General features: G+C 49.6%; 3 protein-coding genes across 4 annotated transcripts; 1 reads left to right on the top strand and 2 right to left on the bottom strand.

Moving 5' to 3' along the window:
- Positions 1-556: 556 nt before the first annotated feature.
- yars2 (tyrosyl-tRNA synthetase 2) lies at positions 557-5,370 on the bottom strand. The gene is made up of 5 exons (XM_002942288.5): positions 4,607-5,370; positions 3,184-3,351; positions 2,952-3,107; positions 884-1,054; positions 557-768 (listed from the first exon to the last, which is right to left on the bottom strand). Exons 1-5 carry the CDS (start codon positions 5,344-5,346, stop codon positions 609-611), a joined length of 1,395 nt encoding a protein of 464 aa, XP_002942334.3. The 5' UTR covers positions 5,347-5,370; the 3' UTR covers positions 557-608.
- Positions 5,264-20,747, top strand: cdpf1 (cysteine rich, DPF motif domain containing 1). 2 transcript variants are annotated; one of them, XM_002942287.4, is made up of 4 exons: positions 5,264-5,485; positions 18,393-18,502; positions 18,956-19,067; positions 20,373-20,747. In XM_002942287.4, the coding sequence occupies exons 1-4, from the start codon at positions 5,333-5,335 to the stop codon at positions 20,490-20,492; spliced, it is 495 nt and encodes a 164-aa protein (XP_002942333.1). In that variant the 5' UTR covers positions 5,264-5,332; the 3' UTR covers positions 20,493-20,747. The 2 variants fall into 2 exon arrangements, with proteins under 2 accessions (XP_002942333.1, XP_012813610.1); XM_012958156.2 differs by lacking the exon at positions 5,264-5,485 and adding an exon at positions 17,307-17,396.
- On the bottom strand, positions 8,303-17,293 carry ttc38 (tetratricopeptide repeat domain 38). The gene is given in 14 exon segments (NM_001004945.1): positions 8,303-8,779; positions 9,533-9,606; positions 9,721-9,880; positions 9,960-10,125; positions 10,823-10,904; positions 11,087-11,125; positions 12,274-12,333; positions 12,811-12,930; positions 13,474-13,549; positions 14,251-14,424; positions 14,645-14,816; positions 14,894-14,975; positions 15,990-16,067; positions 17,235-17,293. Coding segments are annotated over 14 exon segments (1,410 nt in total). The 5' UTR covers positions 17,265-17,293; the 3' UTR covers positions 8,303-8,682.
- Positions 20,748-21,505: the final 758 nt, after the last annotated feature.

Raw genomic sequence — 21,505 nt, 5'->3', positions numbered from 1 at the left:
GCTATGAGCAAACTTAGGGGCTGTTCCTGCTGAATTGTGCTTAGTACAGGGGAATCCCTATGTGTCATAGTTTTATGGTATCTCTCTGTACAGGCTATGGGCAAACTTAGGGGGCTGTTCCTGCTGAATTGTGCTTAGTACAGGGGAATCCCTATGTGCCATAGTTTTATGGTATCTCTCTGTACAGGCTATGAGCAAACTTAGGGGGCTGTTCCTGCTGAATTGTGCTTAGTACAGGGGGATCCCTATGTGCCATAGTTTTATGGTATCTCTCTGTAAAGGCTATGAGCAAACTTAGGGGGCTGTTCCTGCTGAATTGTGCTTAGTACAGGGGAATCCCTATGTGCCATAGATTTATGGTATCTCTCTGTACAGGCTATGGGCAAACTTAGGGGGCTGTTCCTGCTGGATTGTGCTTAGTACAGGGGAATCCCTATGTGCCATAGTTTTATGGTATCTCTCTGTACAGGCTATGGGCAAACTTAGGGGGCTGTTCCTGCTGGATTGTGCTTAGTACAGGGGATCCCTATGCAGTAGGACACACGGGGAGTCTCCGTGCCATATTTACACTTTATTACGCAGGGAGAATAAGATACAGACAGACACAATCACAGGTGAAGCCACTTGACAACGTAGAAGTTCTTTTTCCCCACTCGGAGCAGCGAGAGCCCATTCTGGAGGATGTGCTGTCCCGGTACCAGAACCTCGTCCGGGTTGGTCACTTTCCTGTGGTTGATGCTGAGCCCCCCGCTGCTGATCATCTCATACCTGTAACAACAAGCACCGCCCCCAACTGTTATATCTTTGCTTTAGTTCCCCTTTAACCCCTGGAGAATCCTGACTCCCATCATGTGACCCATTCCCTAATACAAGTGGCACTTACCCCCGGGCGCCCTCTGGAACGGCAGAAACCTTCAGGCAAAGATCCATAACCCTGGTGCCGGGTTCCAGCAGGACTTCCGTAAATGGCGCCTCCCTAAAGAGTTCCTGCAGCTCCCGGTCCGACATCTTATCCAGCGCCTCCACACTGCTCTGGTACAGAGCCTGGGTACATCTGTATGGCACAGAACCACATGACTCCTTCCTGCCCCTGGGCTGCTCTCCTTCCCATGGTCAGGCAGGAACCTCCCCCTGGGTAAGTGAATCCAATCTCCCCCCAGTACTTACCCACGTACAGAGCTCTGATTCTCTGTACTTCCTGCTCCTGGGCTGCTCTCTTTCCCATGGTCAGACAGGAACCCCCCCCTGGGTAAGTGAATCCAATCTCCCCCCAGTACTTACCCAGGTACAGAGCTCTGATTCTCTGTACTTCCTGCTCCTGGGCTGCTCTCTTTCCCATGGTCAGGCAGGAACCTCCCCCTGGGTAAGTGAATCCAATCTCCCCCAGTACTTACCCAGGTACAGAGCTCTGATTCTCTGTACTTCCTGCTCCTGGGCTGCTCTCTTTCCCATGGTCAGGCAGGAACCTCCCCCTGGGTAAGTGAATCCAATCTCCCCCCAGTACTTACCCAGGTACAGAGCTCTGATTCTCTGTACTTCCTGCTCCTGGGCTGCTCTCTTTCCCATGGTCAGACAGGAACCTCCCCCTGGGTAAGTGAATCCAATCTCCCCCAGTACTTACCCAGGTACAGAGCTCTGATTCTCTGTACTTCCTGCTCCTGGGCTGCTCTCTTTCCCATGGTCAGACAGGAACCTCCCCCTGGGTAAGTGAATCCAATCTCCCCCCAGTACTTACCCAGGTACAGAGCTCTGATTCTCTGTACTTCCTGCTCCTGGGCTGCTCTCTTTCCCATGGTCAGACAGGAACCTCCCCCTGGGTAAGTGAATCCAATCTCCCCCCAGTACTTACCCAGGTACAGAGCTCTGATTCTCTGTACTTCCTGCTCCTGGGCTGCTCTCTTTCCCATGGTCAGACAGGAACCCCCCCCTGGGTAAGTGAATCCAATCTCCCCCCAGTACTTACCCAGGTACAGAGCTCTGATTCTCTGTACTTCCTGCTCCTGGGCTGCTCTCTTTCCCATGGTCAGACAGGAACCCCCCCCTGGGTAAGTGAATCCAATCTCCCCCCAGTACTTACCCACGTACAGAGCTCTGATTCTCTGTACTTCCTGCTCCTGGGCTGCTCTCTTTCCCATGGTCAGACAGGAACCTTCCCCTGGGTAAGTGAATCCAATCTCCCCCCAGTACTTACCCAGGTACAGAGCTCTGATTCTCTGTACTTCCTGCTCCTGGGCTGCTCTCTTTCCCATGGTCAGACAGGAACCTCCCCTGGGTAAGTGAATCCAATCTCCCCCCAGTACTTACCCAGGTACAGAGCTCTGATTCTCTGTACTTCCTGCTCCTGGGCTGCTCTCTTTCCCATGGTCAGACAGGAACCCCCCCCTGGGTAAGTGAATCCAATCTCCCCCCAGTACTTACCCAGGTACAGAGCTCTGATTCTCTGTACTTCCTGCTCCTGGGCTGCTCTCTTTCCCATGGTCAGACAGGAACCCCCCTGGGTAAGTGAATCCAATCTCCCCCAGTACTTACCCAGGTACAGAGCTCTGATTCTCTGTACTTCCTGCTCCTGGGCTGCTCTCTTTCCCATGGTCAGGCAGGAACCCCCCCTGGGTAAGTGAATCCAATCTCCCCCCAGTACTTACCCAGGTACAGAGCTCTGATTCTCTGTACTTCCTGCTCCTGGGCTGCTCTCTTTCCCATGGTCAGACAGGAACCTCCCCCTGGGTAAGTGAATCCAATCTCCCCCCAGTACTTACCCAGGTACAGAGCTCTGATTCTCTGTACTTCCTGCTCTTGGGCTGCTCTCTTTCCCATGGTCAGACAGGAACCTCCCCCTGGGTAAGTGAATCCAATCTCCCCCCAGTACTTACCCAGGTACAGAGCTCTGATTCTCTGTACTTCCTGCTCTTGGGCTGCTCTCTTTCCCATGGTCAGACAGGAGTATAACGTACCGTTTAGCCGACTCCAGGCCGCCGTTGCCATGGACAATCTTGGTGACCTCGGCGGCGAGCCGTTTCTGGGGGAGGCGCCTCTCGGGTTCCGCTTGGTGCTGCTCCATGATGCGCTCGATCTCGGGCAGAGGAATGAAGGTGAAGAGCTTCAGGAACCTGTTGATTAAAACTACAAATTACTATTAAGGTTAATTTCCCCTTTAAGTGAGTGCCCCGGGGAGAGAGGCGTTACCTTCCCACCGCGCTGTCCGGCTGCCGCACAAAGAACTGGTAAAGCTCAAAGGGCGACGTCCTGTCCCTGTTCAGCCAGATGGCATTGCCCGCCGACTTGCCCAGCTTGTCCCCCGCGGTGTTGGTAACGAGGGGCACGGTGACCCCAAACACCTCCTCTCCGGTGACTCTGAGATATAATAACTGCAGTCAGTAAGGTGCCCGGGGTAATGCCTGGCAGCCGCCCAAGTGCCCAGGGTAATGCCCAAGTGCCCAGGGTAATGCCCAAGTGCCCAGGGTAATGCCCAAGTGCCCAGGGTAATGCCCAAGTGCCCAGGGTAATGCCCAAGTGCCCAGGGTAATGCCCGGGGTAATGCCCAAGTGCCCAGGGTAATGCCCAAGTGCCCGGGGTAATGCCCAAGTGCCCGGGGTAATGCCCAAGTGCCCGGGGTAATGCCCGGTAGCCGCCCAAGTGCCCGGGGTAATGCCCAGTAGCCGCCCAAGTGCCCGGGGTAATGCCCAGTAGCCGCCCAAGTGCCCGGGGTAATGCCCAAGTGCCCGGGGTAATGCCCAAGTGCCCGGGGTAATGCCCAAGTGCCCGGGGTAATGCCCAAGTGCCCGGGGTAATGCCCGGTAGCCGCCCAAGTGCCCGGGGTAATGCCCAAGTGCCCGGGGTAATGCCCAGTAGCCGCCCAAGTGCCCAGGGTAATGCCCAAGTGCCCAGGGTAATGCCCGGGGTAATGCCCAAGTGCCCGGGGTAATGCCCAAGTGCCCGGGGTAATGCCCAAGTGCCCAGGGTAATGCCCAAGTGCCCAGGGTAATGCCCGGTAGCCGCCCAAGTGCCCGGGGTAATGCCCAGTAGCCGCCCAAGTGCCCGGGGTGCCGGTGTATAGAGCCCCCCCCGATGCCGGTGTATAGAGCCCCCCCGGTGCCGGTATAGGGAGCCCCCCCGGTGCCGGTATAGGGAGCCCCCCCGGTGCCGGTATAGGGAGCCCCCCCGATGCCGGTGTATAGAGCCCCCCCGGTGCCGGTGTATAGAGCCCCCCCGGTGCCGGTGTATAGAGCCCCCCCGGTGCCGGTATAGGGAGCCCCCCCGGTGCCGGTATAGGGAGCCCCCCCGGTGCCGGTGTATAGAGCCCCCCCCGATGCCGGTGTATAGAGCCCCCCCGATGCCGGTATAGGGAGCCCCCCCGGTGCCGGTGTATAGAGCCCCCCCGGTGCCGGTATAGGGAGCCCCCCCGGTGCCGGTGTATAGAGCCCCCCCCCGGTGCCGGTGTATAGAGCCCCCCCGATGCCGGTGTATAGAGCCCCCCCGATGCCGGTATAGGGAGCCCCCCCGGTGCCGGTATAGGGAGCCCCCCCGGTGCCGGTATAGGGAGCCCCCCCGGTGCCGGTATAGGGAGCCCCCCCGGTGCCGGTATAGGGAGCCCCCCCGGTACCGGTACCTTTGGATGAAGTCGTGCCCAGACATGATGTTGCCCAGTTGGTCGGTTCCGCCCAGTTGGATGGTGCAGTTCCGGTTCCGGTGCAGATAGTAGAAATCGTAGGCCTGGAAGAGCGGATAGAGAAACTCGCTGAGACTCATTCCCTCCGGGCTCCCCAGGCGGCTCTGGGCGCTGTGCCGGCTCAGCATGGGGCCCATCCGGAAATGCCTCCCCACCGAAGCCAGGAAGTCGGCCGCCCCCCGGTGCCGGTACCACTGCTCGTTATCCAGGATAGTGACGGTCCCGCCGGGCCGCCCCCCCGGAACCAGCGCCTCACAGTTACCGAACAGCCGCTCCAGGCAGCCCCGGATCCCCCGGATATTCCCCGCCAGCGCCTCCGGCCTCAGCGCTTCCCTCTCCCGCCCCCGCCCGCTCGGATCCCCCAGGCGGCCCGTCGCTCCCCCGATAACCGCGATGACATTGTGCCCGGCCCGGTGGAAGTGAATGAGCCCCAGTACGGCCAGCAGGTTCCCGACGTGCAGCGAGTCCGCCGTAGGGTCAAAGCCGCAGTAGGCCGTCTGGGGGCCGGAGCCCAGCAGCTCGTACAGCCGTGTGGGGCCGCTCTCTGCCGGGAACACGTCCTTGAACAACCCCCGCCGGGCGGCGGCTTCCAGGAAAGCAGCGGAGTGGGAAAGGCGGCGGGAAACCGGGCGGCACAGGCAGGGGACACCGCGCAGGGCGAGCATCATGGGCGCCGCCATATTGCCAGGAGCGCAAGGCACGCTGGGTAACGCCTACCATTGGCCCAGGGAAGGAACGCACGCACGGAACTACGTCACAAACGTAACAGAACGTAAACACGGGCAAAGCGCGAAGTGTGTGAGGAATATTCCTGTCAGGGTAAGTGCCTCAGCATTCGCTTCCGGGTTCATTGTCCTTAAAGCGATACCGCCATTATATTTATCTCTAACTGACTCTATCACACAGCTAATAATTCCCTCTGCCATTTAACCTTTTATTCTTCAATCAACAAATGTATTTGTAGCTGTAATATTGGTGTGTAGGCGCCATCTCAGTGCCTTGTGCCTGAGTCTGAGCTTTCAGCCAGCGCTACACATTAGAACTGCTTTCAGCTAACCTATTGTTTCTCCTACTCCCATGTAACTGGAGGAGTCCCAAGCCAGACTTGGATTTCTTACTATTGAGTGCTATTCTGATACCTACTGGGAGCTGCTATCTTGCTCCCTTCCCATTGTTCTGCTGATCGGCTGCTGGGGGGGAGGGGGGGATATCGCTCCAACTTGCAGCACAGCAGTAAAGTGTGCCTGAGTCTGAGCTTTCAGCCAGCGCTACACATTAGAACTGCTTTCAGCTAACCTATTGTTTCTCCTACTCCCATGTAACTGGAGGAGTCCCAAGCCGGACTTGGATTTCTTACTATTGAGTGCTATTCTGATACCTACTGGGAGCTGCTATCTTGCTCCCTTCCCATTGTTCTGCTGATCGGCTGCTGGGGGTAAGGGGGGGGATATCACTCCAACTTGCAGCGCAGCAGTAAAGTGTGCCTGAGTCTGAGCTTTCAGCCAGCGCTACACATTAGAACTGCTTTCAGCTAACCTATTGTTTCTCCTACTCCCATGTAACTGGAGGAGTCCCAACCCGGACTTGGATTTCATTAGAACTGCTTTCAGCTAACCTATTGTTTCTCCTACTCCCATGTAACTGGAGGAGTCCCAAGCCGGACTTGGATTTCTTACTATTGAGTGCTATTCTGATACCTACTGGGAGCTGCTATCTTGCCCCCTTCCCATTGTTCTGCTGATCGGCTGCTGGGGGTGAGGGGGGGATATCACTCCAACTTGCAGCACAGCAGTAAAGTGTGCCTGAGTCTGAGCTTTCAGCCAGCGCTACACATTAGAACTGCTTTCAGCTAACCTATTGTTTCTCCTACTCCCATGTAACTGGAGGAGTCCCAACCCGGACTTGGATTTCATTAGAACTGCTTTCAGCTAACCTATTGTTTCTCCTACTCCCATGTAACTGGAGGAGTCCCAAGCCGGACTTGGATTTCTTACTATTGAGTGCTATTCTGATACCTACTGGGAGCTGCTATCTTGCTCCCTTCCCATTGTTCTGCTGATCGGCTGCTGGGGGTGAGGGGAGGGGGGATATCACTCCAACTTGCAGCGCAGCAGTAAAGTGTGCCTGAGTCTGAGCTTTCAGCCAGCGCTACCCATTAGAACTGCTTTCAGCTAACCTATTGTTTCTCCTACTCCCATGTAACTGGAGGAGTCCCAAGCCGGACTTGGATTTCTTACTATTGAGTGCTATTCTGATACCTACTGGGAGCTGCTATCTTGCTCCCTTCCCATTGTTCTGCTGATCGGCTGCTGAGGGGGGGGGGGGATATCACACCAACTTGCAGCGCAGCAGTAAAGTGTGCCTGAGTCTGAGCTTTCAGCCAGCGCTACACATTAGAACTGCTTTCAGCTAACCTATTGTTTCTCCTACTCCCATGTAACTGGAGGAGTCCCAACCCGGACTTGGATTTCATTAGAACTGCTTTCAGCTAACCTATTGTTTCTCCTACTCCCATGTAACTGGAGGAGTCCCAAGCCGGACTTGGATTTCTTACTATTGAGTGCTATTCTGATACCTACTGGGAGCTGCTATCTTGCCCCCTTCCCATTGTTCTGCTGATCGGCTGCTGGGGGTGAGGGGGGGATATCACTCCAACTTGCAGCACAGCAGTAAAGTGTGCCTGAGTCTGAGCTTTCAGCCAGCGCTATACATTAGAACTGCTTTCAGCTAACCTATTGTTTCTCCTACTCCCATGTAACTGGAGGAGTCCCAAGCCGGACTTGGATTTCATTAGAACTGCTTTCAGCTAACCTATTGTTTCTCCTACTCCCATGTAACTGGAGGAGTCCCAAGCCGGACTTGGATTTTATTAGAACTGCTTTCAGCTAACCTATTGTTTCTCCTACTCCTTGCCCCTGCTTGGGGCAAGTCTGCTGTAGAGCCAGTTATAATTTTGTGTAAAGGGTAACGCTGGTTCCGACTCCTGAAACAATGCAACGGAAGTCAGTTCTCCCCCAGGCCCGTTACTCAGCAGGTTTCTAATGATGTTGTTTCAGGAGTCGGAACCAGCGATATAGCGAGTATAACTTCTTTCAGTAGCAGCTACATAACATACTGAGGGGAGGTGTGTCTAGGAAAGTACCCAATTTTAAAAAAGTAACGTATTGTCCCCAAGTCTGTGTGTGTGACTGAGACAAGACTGCCCCCTACTGTTCTCTCTGGCTAGGAAGGGAAAAGTTGGAGAAGCTTCAGTTACTGAGACAGTAGGTGCCTTCTGACGCTTATCTGCTCCTTTCTCCTGCGCCTGTCACCTTGAGCCATAGAAATGGGCAGAGAAGCATCAGTGCCCAAGTAGAACAGCAGGGGGCGATCTTGTTACACATTCATGAGAGACGTCAGTGTATAAAGACCACGGGGCTGTTCAGGGCAAGTTGTGACCGTAGCCTAGGGGTGCCAGTGCTTGATTGGGCACATTTGCCAGTTAAAGGCAACCTGGGGCTCCTGAAGGGTTAATAAAATGGTGTGGTGTAGCCGCTTTCTTGCGACTGGTTGTTTATGTCACGTGACCTATAAACTTGCTGCAGGGCTGTCATTTGTTAAGGATTTGATTGGTCAGAAACACATAAGGAGTCCAGCTTTATCCGTCTTGTACCCTGATTGGATCAGAGGCAGGTTTTATTAAAGGGGAAATAATACATTTTTTCACATTAAGCAAAGCAATATCTGCCTTTGATTATATAAAAGTGAATACCCCTGAGACAGAAGTTTCCCCCTATACACTATTTATTCTCCAGTCCCGCTAACTGCCGCCTGAGAACTGGATCTGGTCGTATTAAAGGGAAAGCAAATATGGATTAAGGCATTTGATTGGTTGAATGTAAAGCCAAACTCTGATAGGCTAGAGCCCCATGGGGCGGGTTCTCGGGCGGCCGATAAACGTATAGGCCAGGAATCTGCCCCGCTGGCACAGGCCTTACATTGTATTAGATGTGAAACATCGTAGCGAATCAGAGAGTTTATCCGAGGATCCCGGGACCCGCCGAGCACTTCTTTATGAGCCTTTGAGTCAGGGGAGAGTTGGGTCTCCCCATATCCCTCTCCGTTAGCAGGCACCTGTCACACAAGAACCGGTACCCATAATTACATGAGGAAAACAGGCAACAGTAATAGATCTGATTTAAAGGGCAACTAAACCCACTTAGTCAAGATAGAGCCCTTGCACAGGCCTCCTTCCTGATCCACGGCCTCCCAATAGCAGTTAACTTTTAGTATGTTACAGAATGGCCCTTTCTAAGCAACTTTTCAATTGGTCTTTATTATTTTTTATAGTTTTTGAATGATTTCCCTTCTTCTTCTGACTCTTTGCAGCTTTCAAATGGGGGTCACTGACCCCGGCAGGCAAACCCTATTGCTCTGTGAGGCTCCAGTTTTATTGTTATTGTTACTTTTTGTAACTTGTTATTCTATTCAGGTCCTTCTCCTGTCTCTCTTTCGAACCACTCCCTGGTTACTAAGGTAATTAGGACCATAGCAACCGGATAGCTGCTCAAAGTACAAACTGGAGAGCTGTCAAGCAAAAACTGAAATAATTGAAAAAACTAAAATGAATAAAAAGAGAAGACCAATTGCAAATTGTCTCAGTATCACACTCTACATCATCCTAAAAGGTTAACTCAATGGTGAACGACCCCTTTAAAGGTTCTACTACCAGTGGTGTAACATAAGACTCACAGGGCCCCACCCCACACTTGATGCATGGGGGTGTAGAATGGAGTTTCAGGGTGCCAGTGAGACTGGGATAGGGGTCTTGGGTCCTTACTGGGACCCCTGGTGGTGACCTGACCCAAACCCGCCCACTCCCCTTACCTGGCAAGATTTTGATGGTATTTGGAACTGCTGTTTATGGCTGCTCGGATCAGAACTTGGTTAAACAGATCTCTCTGAAAAAAAATAGAATACATCCTTATTATACACTATTGGGGTTACTCACATGTACAGGCTTAGGGGTGGGTCTCTGGGGGGGAGCAGTTGGGCACATAATAAGAACTATTTACCTGAGCGTCACTTCCTCCTATTCCCAATATCTGGTACCGGATTGGATACATCAAGTCTGCCGCCTTGTCATAGTGCCCCCGGTCATACTCTATGAGAGCCCGGCACAGTGGGGTGCCAAGGTGATTAATCAAACCGTGTTGCTGGTTCTCACCGGGAGATCTATTAAAAAAAAAAAACATTAAATCTCCCACCTAACCAATCAGCAGCAGAGGTGATGCCTATGGGCTGCGCTACTGACTTGGACAGTTCCTGCATTGATTCCACGAGCTCTCGGGTCATATCCTCGTCCTTTGAGCCCAATGATGACATTAGGAAATGAAGGTCATTGAAAATAAGCATGTGATCTTGTGTGTGGCTCTTTGTGATCTGCAGCAGATTCTTCCACCGATCTCCCACATTCACCCCTGAACATAACAGATACAGATTAACGGGAGCATCCAGAGATCCCTGTTATACAGATAGCTAGAATCTCAGCCATAAAGCAGGGCAGGACTGCTGCTTACAATGGGGGGATCAGATAGGATCTGTGCCACTGTGACAGAATGCTCTGTTATACAGATAGCTAGAATCTCAGCCATAAAGCAGGGCAGGACTGCTGCTTACAATGGGGGGATCAGATAGGATCTGTGCCACTGTGACAGAATGCTCTGTTATACAGATAGCTAGAATCTCAGCCATAAAGCAGGGCAGGACTGCTGCTTACAATGGGGGGATCAGATAGGATCTGTGCCACTGTGACAGAATGCTCTGTTATACAGATAGCTAGAATCTCAGCCATAAAGCAGGGCAGGACTGCTGCTTACAATGGGGGGATCAGATAGGATCTGTGCCACTGTGACAGAATGCTCTGTTATACAGATAGCTAGAATCTCAGCCATAAAGCAGGGCAGGACTGCTGCTTACAATGGGGGGGATCAGATAGGATCTGTGCCACTGTGACAGAATGCTCTGTTATACAGATAGCTAGAATCTCAGCCATAAAGCAGGGCAGGACTGCTGCTTACAATGGGGGGATCAGATAGGATCTGTGCCACTGTGACAGAATACAGATCTGCACTACATATTTGCCAAAACAGATACAAAACACATTGGGATTTTCACCTTCCAGCTGCAGTCGGTACAACATAGATGAATTGTCCACAACATCCAACATGGTGCCACTGGCAAAGCACTGAGGAGCAATCTAGGAAACAGAGCACAGAAATGTTAACTCTTATTTTCTCAATTTGTTTTACCAGGTAATATTCTTCATTTACTCAGTAAGAATACACACACACACACACACACACTTTTTTGCAGAAAAAGCAGAGACTTGTGCCGGGGCCTTAATCATCTGTAATGAATAAAAATATGATTTGCACTTACGTGATTATCATACAGTGTCAGGGCAGCTTCATAGTCACCCTGAAACAGAGAGCGTTCAACTGTATTGTGTTCCAATGCCCTGCAGCCTTGTGCCTTTATATGGGCACAGAACCCCTCAGTGACTGCTAATATCCTTATCATTTACAGTAGGGGGTACATTATCCCTTATAATACATGAGTGATACTCAGAGTTCCCTGTATAACTCAGCCTGCAGCCTTGTGCCTTTATATGGGGGGCACAGAACCCCTCAGTGACTGCTAATATCCTTATCATTTACAGTAGGGGGTACATTATCCCTTATAATACATGAGTGATACTCAGAGTTCCCTGTATAACTCAGCCTGCAGCCTTGTGCCTTTATATGGGGGGCACAGAACCCCTCAGTGACTGCTAATATCCTTATTATTTACAGTAGGGGGTACATTATCCCTTATAATACATGAGTGATACCCAGAGTTCCCTGTATAACTCAGCCTGCAGCCTTGTGCCTTTATATGGGGGGCACAGAACCCCTCAGTGACTGCTAATATCCTTATTATTTACAGTAGGGGGTACATTATCCCTTATAATACATGAGTGATACCCAGAGTTCCCTGTATAACTCAGCCTGCAGCCTTGTGCCTTTATATGGGGGGCACAGAACCCCTCAGTGACTGCTAATATCCTTATCATTTACAGTAGGGGGTACATTATCCCTTATAATACATGAGTGATACTCAGAGTTCCCTGTATAACTCAGCCTGCAGCCTTGTGCCTTTATATGGGGGGCACAGAACCCCTCAGTGACTGCTAATATCCTTATCATTTACAGTAGGGGGTACATTATCCCTTATAATACATGAGTGATACCCAGAGTTCCCTGTATAACTCAGCCTGCAGCCTTGTGCCTTTATATGGGGGGCACAGAACCCCTCAGTGACTGCTAATATCCTTATTATTTACAGTAGGGGGTACATTATCCCTTATAATACATGAGTGATACCCAGAGTTCCCTGTATAACTCAGCCTGCAGCCTTGTGCCTTTATATGGGGGGCACAGAACCCCTCAGTGACTGCTAATATCCTTATTATTTACAGTAGGGGGTACATTATCCCTTATAATACATGAGTGATACCCAGAGTTCCCTGTATAACTCAGCCTGCAGCCTACATACCCATTAAAATGATGTGAAGGGAAGAGACCAACCTTTTCAATGAAGTACAGAGCCCAGTGCCAGTAGACATGGCAGGCAAGCATGTCACTCCCCTGTAAGACAATATAAAATAAAACACTTTAGACTAAGAAATTACTGTACATCGTTCACTATTAACCCAGAACATGCCGCATATCTATTTCAACCTGTCACAATCTCATTTTGCTCTGTGTGTCTTTAACACATTTGAGTTAACTTTTAGTATGATGTAGAGAGTGATATTCTGAGACAATTTGCAATTGGTCTTCATTGTTTATTATTTGTCATTTTTTAGTTATTTCATTTTCAGTTCAGCAGCTCTCCAGTTTTGAGTTTTTAGCAGCTATTTGGTTGCTAGGGTCCAAGTTACCTTAGCAATGAGGGAGCAGTTTAAATGAGAGGCTGGTATAGGCATAGGGGAGGGACAGAATAGAAAAGAAAATTACAAAAAGTAACAGTAACAATAAAACTGGAGCCTCACAGAGCAATAGGATTTGGCTGCCGGGGTCAGTGACCCCCATTTGAAAACTGGAAAGAGTCAGAAGAATAACCTTCCAGTTATTTTCAGTTTCCTGCATAAAAGCCAACCCCGAGTCCAGATCCGCTCTCATCTCGTGTACGTGGGCGACGGTATGTACAGACCAAGAGTCAGTCTGGTCGACGGCCAGAGCCTAAAGGCACGAAGAAAGATTTGGTTAATGGTCACCTCTGTTTTACAAGTAAAAGAATAAAAAGCTGGGGGGCCACAACCCACTCCCAGGGACCCCATTGATCTAGAACAGTGCTGTCCAAGTGTTTTCATATAGTCCGGGAATTATTCACTATACTATAACTTTGCCCCGGAGCAGTAACCCATAGCAACCAATAAGATGTTTGCTTTTAAACAGGTGATCCGTAAAAGCTACCTGCTGATTGGTTGCTGGTCCTGGGCAAACTTAGTTCCTTTTATTCCATTGCCCCCAAATATGATCTAGGGACACGTTATAATAAAATGATGATGCAAAGAGGTCCTGAGGACTCTGGGGGGGCATTAAAATCTCTTGGAAGGGCCACCTCTTGCTGCGGGGCCCTCAGTGGGACAGCCCTGTCCTAGGTTATCAGATGCAGTCCTTGTGTTATAAATAAATCGACAGACGTGATTGGAAGAGGACAGTAAGGATCAATGGAACAGGAGATTACAAAGCAAGTAGTTAGGCGTATATATTGGTTTTTACCTCTTTGGCCACCTTCAGAGCCTGGTCATAAAAGTTAGTTTCCAGTAGCCCAAAGGAGTACATGCCCTTGACATAACTAGGCAAAGAGGGACAAGTTAAAATCATTATTCTGCCCCTACATAGATTACTGGATATCAACCCCCAATATGTAATAAAAGGCACTAGGTTTCCCTAGTAGCAGTAATCCATAGAAACCAATTGGCTTTTAAACAGTAACAAGTAAATGCTGCCTGCTGATTGGTTGCTATAGGTTACTGCACCTGGGTAAACTTAGTGCCTTTTATTACATAACCCCCCAAATCTAGCACTTAGCATCTTCACTTTGAAGTTTCAGCAGCTATCTGGTTGCTAGGGTCCAAACTACTATAGCAACCAGGGTGTTGCTAAAGTAGGGGTGGTTCAACTTAATATGTTATAGAATACCCAATTCCTAGCGACTTTGCAGTTGGTTTTTATTATTTCTTTGCACAGCTTTTAAATGATTTGCCTTCCTCTTGCTAGATTTCAAATGGGGGTCACCGACCCCGGCAGCCAAAACCTATTGCTCTGTGCAATTTTATTGTTATTGTTACTTTTTATTAATTATCTTTTTATGTTTCTCATTTAAACCCCTGCCTGGTTGCTAGGGTAATTAAAACCCAAGCAATCAGACAGCTGCTGAAATAGAGTGAGCAATAGGAGAAGGTAAATTCTAAAAACTATAAATAATAAAGACCAACTGAAAAGTTGCTTAGAATTGGCCGTTTGGCTGCAGAGACATTAGAGACCCAGTCTGACCTGCTCAGTGGAGTTCCGGGTTTCCAGTATGGAAGCACCCTGGCTACCGAATCTCTCATCTGCCTTTGTTCTCCGAGATAGAAATAACAGTCGTGAGCGAATTTCAGAGCCAGAAGGTCCATCGGGTGGTTCTGCAAGATCCGTTCCCACAAATCGGCCGCTTTGGGCAGATTTCTAGACCAAAAAAAAAAAAGGGTTTATATTTAGAAAAGATACTGGGGCTCATTTGTCAACATCCATTTGCAACCAATCAGCAAGTGGCTTTTTCCAGCTAGCTGCAGGTAGAATAATGAATGCATCAATTTGATTGGTTGCTAGGGGTTACTGACCTCCTTACTGAATATTTATGACACCATGTTGCTTTTGGGAATAGGGCAAAACTATATTTGATTACCCATTGGCAAACGTTTCAACCGCCGCTACGTGAAGCATCTCCCTTTCGGTCAGCGCCTGGGACTTGGAAAGGTCCGACATTACCCTCACGGCATTGGCCAGCTCCTTGTCCACCCGCGGAGAGCGTCCTGTCCCAATCAGTTCCAAACCGTTGGCAGCCACGTGGCCCATAACTACACGGGACAAATAACAATAGCGCAAAGCTGGCAGTTTATCTTTAAAAAGAATTAATAGCGGCGCCAGTACCTACCAAAGTTTGGGTCGGTATCTTTAATTCGAGAAAGGCAACCGTCGATTCCCCCCAGGGTGCAGTCGTTTTTCCATGTAGCATACTGAGAAAACAAAATGGATGCGTGGCTTAAAGGGTATGTTATAGAATGGCCAGTTCTTAGCAACTTTCCAATTGGTCTTCATTTTTTTTTCAATTTGTTATAGTTTCTGAATTGTCTTCCAACTCTTTCCATGGGGGGTCAGTGACCCCACAAGCCAAAAAAATACCTATTGCTCTGTGAGACTGCTATTTTGTTATGATATTTGATTACTTTTCTTTCTCCTATTTATATTGCAATGTCTCACTCGCACCACTGCTTGGTTGCTAAGGTAATTTGCACCCTAGCAACTAGATAGCTGCTGAAAATTCAAAGTGAAGAGTGAAGATGCTAAGTGCTAGATTTGGGGGGGGGGGGTGTTATGTAATAAAAGGCACTAAGTTTGCCCAGGTGCAGTAACCCATAGCAACCAATCAGCAGGCAGCATTTACTAGTTACTGTTTAAAAGCCAACAGCTTATTGGTTGCTATGGGCTACTACTACTGGGGAAACCTAGTGCCTTTTATTACATATGGGGGTTGATATCCAGTAATATATGTAGGGGGCATATATAAAAAAAACACACATAGCAAAAAATGAAGACCAATTGCAAATTGCTTCAGAATATCGCTTTCTACGTCACGCTAAAGATTAATTTTAAGGTGAACAATCGCTTTCAATGCTCCACATAGGCTGTGTACAGTTATTACTAAAAAAAGTACAGAGAATGCCAACTAAATTAATAAGGGCAAAAATACCATTTTGCCCAGCAAACTAGTAGGGGCAACAAACTTGTGATCACCGCTCCACAATGAACTGTATTAACCCCCCCTTGTATTAACCCCGTTCATGTAACAGCCCTGTGGCATCCGGTCCTGTACAGCTGCCCGGCAATGCAAGGGTTATGCAACACAGGGAAGGAACAGCCTGCAGTTTGGTGTTGCAATAAACTAAAAAAGGAGCACTGACTATATTCCTTATTACAAGTGTGTTTCACTTACCCTTTAAAGGGCAATATAAAAGGACAATCCTCTTTACCTGAGTCAAGGTGGCGTCGAAAAGTTTGCAAACCTCATTGCTCGTGGTGGAAAGGGTTAAGCCTGCGTCTTGCCAAGCCTGGAACAGAAAGGGTTAAGAGTGTTAGGAAGGTGCTGCTTATACAGAATATATATTGGGGGGTTATAAGAGTGTGGAGCCCCATTATATTATGTAGTTTTATTGCCAAATAGCAGAGTTAATCATTGTGAGAGCAGAACATGGAGTCTGGGGGTAAAAAGGATTAACCCTCAGTAATTACAGGCGGGGGTAAGTGGTTTTCTATAAGGATAGATATATCTCTGTCCCCCTGGGGTGCTATTCAGGGGTAGTATTATTCTCTGTACAATGGGGGTGCAGGAAGGGGAGGAGTCTGCACTTTGGGTGCCAGATAAGGGTAGATATATCTCTGCCCCCAGGGGTGCTACTCAGGGGTTGGTATTATTCTCTGTACAATGGGGGTCCAGGAAGGGGAGGAGTCTGCACTTTGGGTGCCAGATAAGGATAGATATACATCTGTCCCCCAGGGGTGCTATTCAGGGGTAGGTGTTATTCTCTGTACAATGGGGGTGCAGGAAGGGGAGGAGTCTGCACTTTGGGTGCCAGATAAGGGTAGATATATCTCTGCCCCCAGGGGTGCTATTCAGGGGTTGGTATTATTCTCTGTACAATGGGGGTGCAGGAAGGGGAGGAGTTTGCACTTTGGGTGCCAGATAAGGATAGATATATCTCTGCCCCCTGGGGTGCTACTCAGGGGTTGGTATTATTCTCTGTACAATGGGGGTGCAGGAAGGGGAGGAGTTTGCACTTTGGGTGCCAGATAAGGGTAGATATATCTCTGCCCCCCAGGGGTGCTACTCAGGGGTAGGTATTATTCTCTGTACAATGGGGGTGCAGGAAGGGGAGGAGTCTGCACTTTGGGTGCCAGATAAGGGTAGATATATCTCTGTCCCCTAGGGGTGCTATTCAGGGGTAGGTATTATTCTCTGTACAATGGGGGTGCAGGAAGGGGAGGAGTCTGCACTTTGGGTGCCAGGCAAGGCTAATGATCTCCCAAGAGGGTACCTATCTGCCCCATTGGGTTAAACTAATGTAAATCTTTGTCTCCTGGGGCATTAGGCAGGGGTAAGTACCTGACAGGCGCTATACTGCTGCCTGGGACTGATACTAGCCCGTAACAGCCTTAGCTAAGAATCTCTCTGTGCCCCGCTAGGTGTCAGGCAGCGCTAAGGTGAAGCAATCACGCACCTTACAGTCTCTCAGGCAGAGCGGCGCCATCTTGGTACACCCACAGCTGCAGTTCAAAGTACGGATCTGACAGAGCTTAGCTTCCGTGTTTGACAGACCCCGCCCAGTGGTAGGAGGAGCCCTAACGTTGTGTGTGATTGAGCTGGAAGGAGCGGCGGCCAGGTAGGAGGGGCTTATGCTGCATAATGGCTAGGGAGGGGAGATTTCCAGCAGGGGTGAATGAGGAGTGCGAGTTTTCTGTAGGAAGGTTTAGGAGAAGCCCCGGCTTCTGTTTAGGGATGCGGAGGGGGCAAGTCGCATGTTCTTTTTCGCATGCTTTTTGAATACGCATCTGTCCCAAAGACTAGCGCCACCTAGCGAGCGTTCACTGCGCGGCGATGGGAAGACACTGCGCATGCGCACACAATTGCACGTCTTTTCCCGCCCTTTCTATTATTCTACTGGTGTGAGAGTTTCTTCCCAGTCAAAGCCCTTGCTATGAGGAGACAAATAAATATCATGTATTATGTATGTGTGTGAATTATGGAAGCAATATGTGATATTAGGTTCACACACTGAAATAATACTGGCATTTTAGTAGTTACCCTGCAGGTTTGCTTGGTCCCTCCATGGGGGGCAACAGTGTCACTATTAGGGACGCACCAACTTCAAACCTGAAAAACCGGGCTTTCCATTCCTTACTGCAAAACCCACTATGGCAGCGTCCACTCATCTGAAACTACATAACGGGATGCCCAAGCCCTAGGCAACCCGGTCGGCCACCTCGCCCCCCCCTTCCCGTGTGCTTTGGCGCACAGGCGCAGCCGTGGGGGTTGGGGGGGGCGGTTCGCGATGCAATGGATCATTGCCCCTACTGCGTAATGACAAGCGCTGGGGGCAATGACAGGAGAGGCTCCTGCCTGGCTCCCCCCCAATCGTTGCGCCTTACGCATCTGCCTTTTCTGCCTAGCCCTAGTTCTGGCCCTGCTACATAATACCACAAGTACACATTTTGCAATCAGTGGGGAAAATGGCGCAGCGGGTGGGGCTCCCCAGGATTATGGTACCCCTTGCAGGGGGGATATGGCTATATTTTATTGTGTAACATTTGTTATCAAATTGCTTTTCTGTCGTGCTGGAAATGGTGGCTAATGGCGCTACTACTTTATCCCTTTTCAGATGGATTTGGACGAACCTCAACCTAAAGGACTGTTTGAGTGCGAGCTGTGCAGATTGTCCGTCCCATACACGTACTATGGTCAGAGGCCCCCAAATTCACAGTCAGTCGTGTAAGTAATACGGGGGGGGGGAGCTGGGCAGAAGGCCATAATGCTTTCCTAAGTTTTTATCAAAGGAGACAGTTGGCCAGAGGAGAACAGTAAAATCCCCATACAAATGACCTGTTTTCCCCTCACTAAATATGTCCCTTTATGGTGTGTTTATGTCTATACACTGCAAAAAACTCAGTCACTCAAGTTGCAATTACTGTCACTGAGAAGCAACCTGCAGTAAATCACAGTCATTTCGACTGCCCAACATAGGGCATATCCATATCTCTGGATACCTTCCCTATACATGCAGTCTGGGGATATGTTACAGATTTTATTTCTTAAATTCCAGATTTCCATATGTCTCATTATCAATAGGAATGTTTGCCAGCAGTCAGCCATTTTATGTGATATTTCATGGCTGTGTTGCTGGATCTTATACACCCCCACATGAGTAAATCTATATATTTCCAGACTCCTGGAGGAATGCTTTGTCACAAAGGATCCTTTTACTCCTGAAAAAGAGAAGTTTCTGATCCTTGGATCCCCCTGTAGTCTGTGTAAGAAATCAGTCTGCGTTGGCACGGTAAGGAGAATATATAAAGGGCGCCGGGAGTTGGTAACTCAAGCATGGGTGGGAATAGAACATTTATGGCAGTTTACAGGGGGTGGGGGGGGTCTGTACCTTAAGCAGGGGGTGGGACTAGAACGCTCATGGAAGTTTACAGGGGGTGGGGCACAGAGTCTGTAACTCATACAGTGGGTGGGGCTAGAACACTCTTATGGATGTTTACAGGGGGTGGGGCACAGAGTCTGTAACTCATACAGTGGGTGGGGCTAGAACACTCTTATGGATGTTTACAGGGGGTGGGGCACAGAGTCTGTAACTCATACAGTGGGTGGGACTAGAACATTGTTATGGATGTTTACAGTGGGTGGGAACACTTGTGGAAGTTTACAGGGGGTGGGGCAGGGGTGGGGCACAGAGTCTGTAACTCATACAGTGTAACTCATACAGTGGGTGGGACTAGAACATTGTTATGGATGTTTACAGGGGGTGGGGCACAGAGTCTGTAACTCATACAGTGGGTGGGGCTACTGTAACTCATACAGTAGAACAGTTATGGATGTTTACAGGGGGTGGGGCACAGAGTCTGTAACTCATACAGTGGGTGGGGGCTAGAACATTGTTATGGATGTTTACAGGGGGTGGGGCACAGAGTCTGTAACTCATACAGTGGGTGGGACTAGAACATTGTTATGGATGTTTACAGGGGGTGGGGCCCAGAGTCTGTAACTCATACAGTGGGTGGGGCTAGAACACTCTTATGGATGTTTACAGGGGGTGGGGCACAGAGTCTGTAACTCATACAGTGGGTGGGACTAGAACATTGTTATGGATGTTTACAGGGGGTGGGGCACAGAGTCTGTAACTCATACAGTGGGTGGGGCTAGAAGACATGGCAGCTTGCAGAAAATCTAAGCAGTAGCACTCTCCCTTTAAATTCTCTGATTCTGGAGCAGAAATATAACAGAGCTGCTTTTGCAAACCGTGATTTATTATTCTTTTAAGTTGTATTTTCCCATCATCTGACTTTTATTAAGATCATATTTATAGCATGTATCACCCCAGGCAATTACAGAAGGTAACACCCCATAAACCACAGACTTATTCCCCACCCATACAAGCCCTACAGATGTTTTCCACTATCACCCTGCCCTAAACCATAATTGGTGCAAGTGAGTTACACAATAATAAAGAGCCTAAGCTTGCCGTGCCCGGGGCTCATTGCCCTTTATTGTTACGATGCCCAAGAGCTTTATAAGTGGCATTTGGGCAAGAACAAGAAGTGTGAGGGTTGCTGAGCCTCTGATCTCCCTTCCGCCCTAGGAATGCAGCCTGTTCTATTCCAAGCGCTTCTGCCTGCCTTGTGTCACGCAGCACCGAGAGGGCTTTCCTCCCGAGATCCAGCAGGACTTGGATAAAAGGAAAGCACAGAAGAAGTCATGAGTCAGAACTATCGGAAGTCAGAACTATCAGAAGTAGGAGGCACAGAGGGGGCCCCTTGTAGGAAAGCATCTTTGGAGGAAGCTTCCATCATGTTCATTTTCCTAGTCCGGAACCAACTCCCGGCTGATACTGTTACTGCTCCATGGAACTGTATGGGGCGCTACCATGCTGCTCCCTAATATGCACTTCAGCCACAGTGGGACTTGTGTGATTAAAGTGGCCTTTCACCTTTGAGTAAACTTCAAGTACAATGTAGAGAGTGCTATTCAGACTTTTTTTTGTTCTGCGGCTCTCCAGTTTGGAATTTCAGCCGTTATCTGGTTGCTAGGGTTCAGTTTATCTTAGTTACCCAGGGAGTGGTTTGGGAGAGTAACTGATATAGAAATAGGGGAGGGGCTGAATAGAAAGATAAGTAATAAAAAGTAACAAAAAAAATACAGTTGTAGCCTCATAGAGTTAGCAAAGATTTCCCAAAAGCCCCCTGTCTGGAAAAGCACCCTTAATTCCTAGTGTAAGCAAACTGCAGGCAGAGTAAAATAACCCAGTGCCCCCCAACCAGGGCCACCATCGGGGGGCACAGGGGGGACAGTCATCCCGGGCCCGGGCAATCTGTACTTTTTAAGGGGGCCCCTTTAATCTATTACGGGCCCTGTCTCAGTAGTAGAAACTGATTGGTCTGATGGGGGCACTGGCCAGCATTGAGTTAGGGGGGCCCTGTGCATGGGGGCAATTAGGGGCCCTTTGTATAGGGATAATTGGGGCACTGTCTGATGGGGGCACTGGCCAGCATTGAGTTAGGGGGCCCTGTGCATGGGGGCAATTGGGGGCCCTTTGTATAGGGATAATTGGGGCACTGTCTGATGGGGGCACTGGCCAGCATTGAGTTAGGGGGGCCCTGTGCATGGGGGCAATTGGGGGCCCTTTGTATAGGGATAATTGGGGCACTGTCTGATGGGGGCACTGGCCAGCATTGAGTTAGGGGGCCCTGTGCATGGGGGCAATTGGGGGCCCTA

The sequence above is a fragment of the Xenopus tropicalis genome, chromosome 3, assembly GCF_000004195.4.
Source record: "Xenopus tropicalis strain Nigerian chromosome 3, UCB_Xtro_10.0, whole genome shotgun sequence".
In the NCBI taxonomy this organism is placed as follows: domain Eukaryota; kingdom Metazoa; phylum Chordata; class Amphibia; order Anura; family Pipidae; genus Xenopus; species Xenopus tropicalis.
Note: the sequence above shows the minus strand (reverse complement) of the source record. Positions and strands in the feature narration are given on the sequence as shown.

Coding starts and splice junctions, on each gene's coding strand:
- yars2 (XM_002942288.5), bottom strand. CDS start 5,346: ATGGCGGCGCCCATGATGCTCGCCCTGCGCGGTGTCCCCTGCCTGTGC. Junction 3,352..4,606: donor GGGCACGACTTCATCCAAAG/GTACCGGTACCG, acceptor ATTATATCTCAG/AGTCACCGGAGAGGAGGTGT. Junction 769..883: donor GTTCCAGAGGGCGCCCGGGG/GTAAGTGCCACT, acceptor TTGTTGTTACAG/GTATGAGATGATCAGCAGCG.
- cdpf1 (XM_002942287.4), top strand. CDS start 5,333: ATGGGCGCCGCCATATTGCCAGGAGCGCAAGGCACGCTGGGTAACGCC. Junction 5,486..18,392: donor TGAGGAATATTCCTGTCAGG/GTAAGTGCCTCA, acceptor ATCCCTTTTCAG/ATGGATTTGGACGAACCTCA. Junction 19,068..20,372: donor AATCAGTCTGCGTTGGCACG/GTAAGGAGAATA, acceptor CTTCCGCCCTAG/GAATGCAGCCTGTTCTATTC.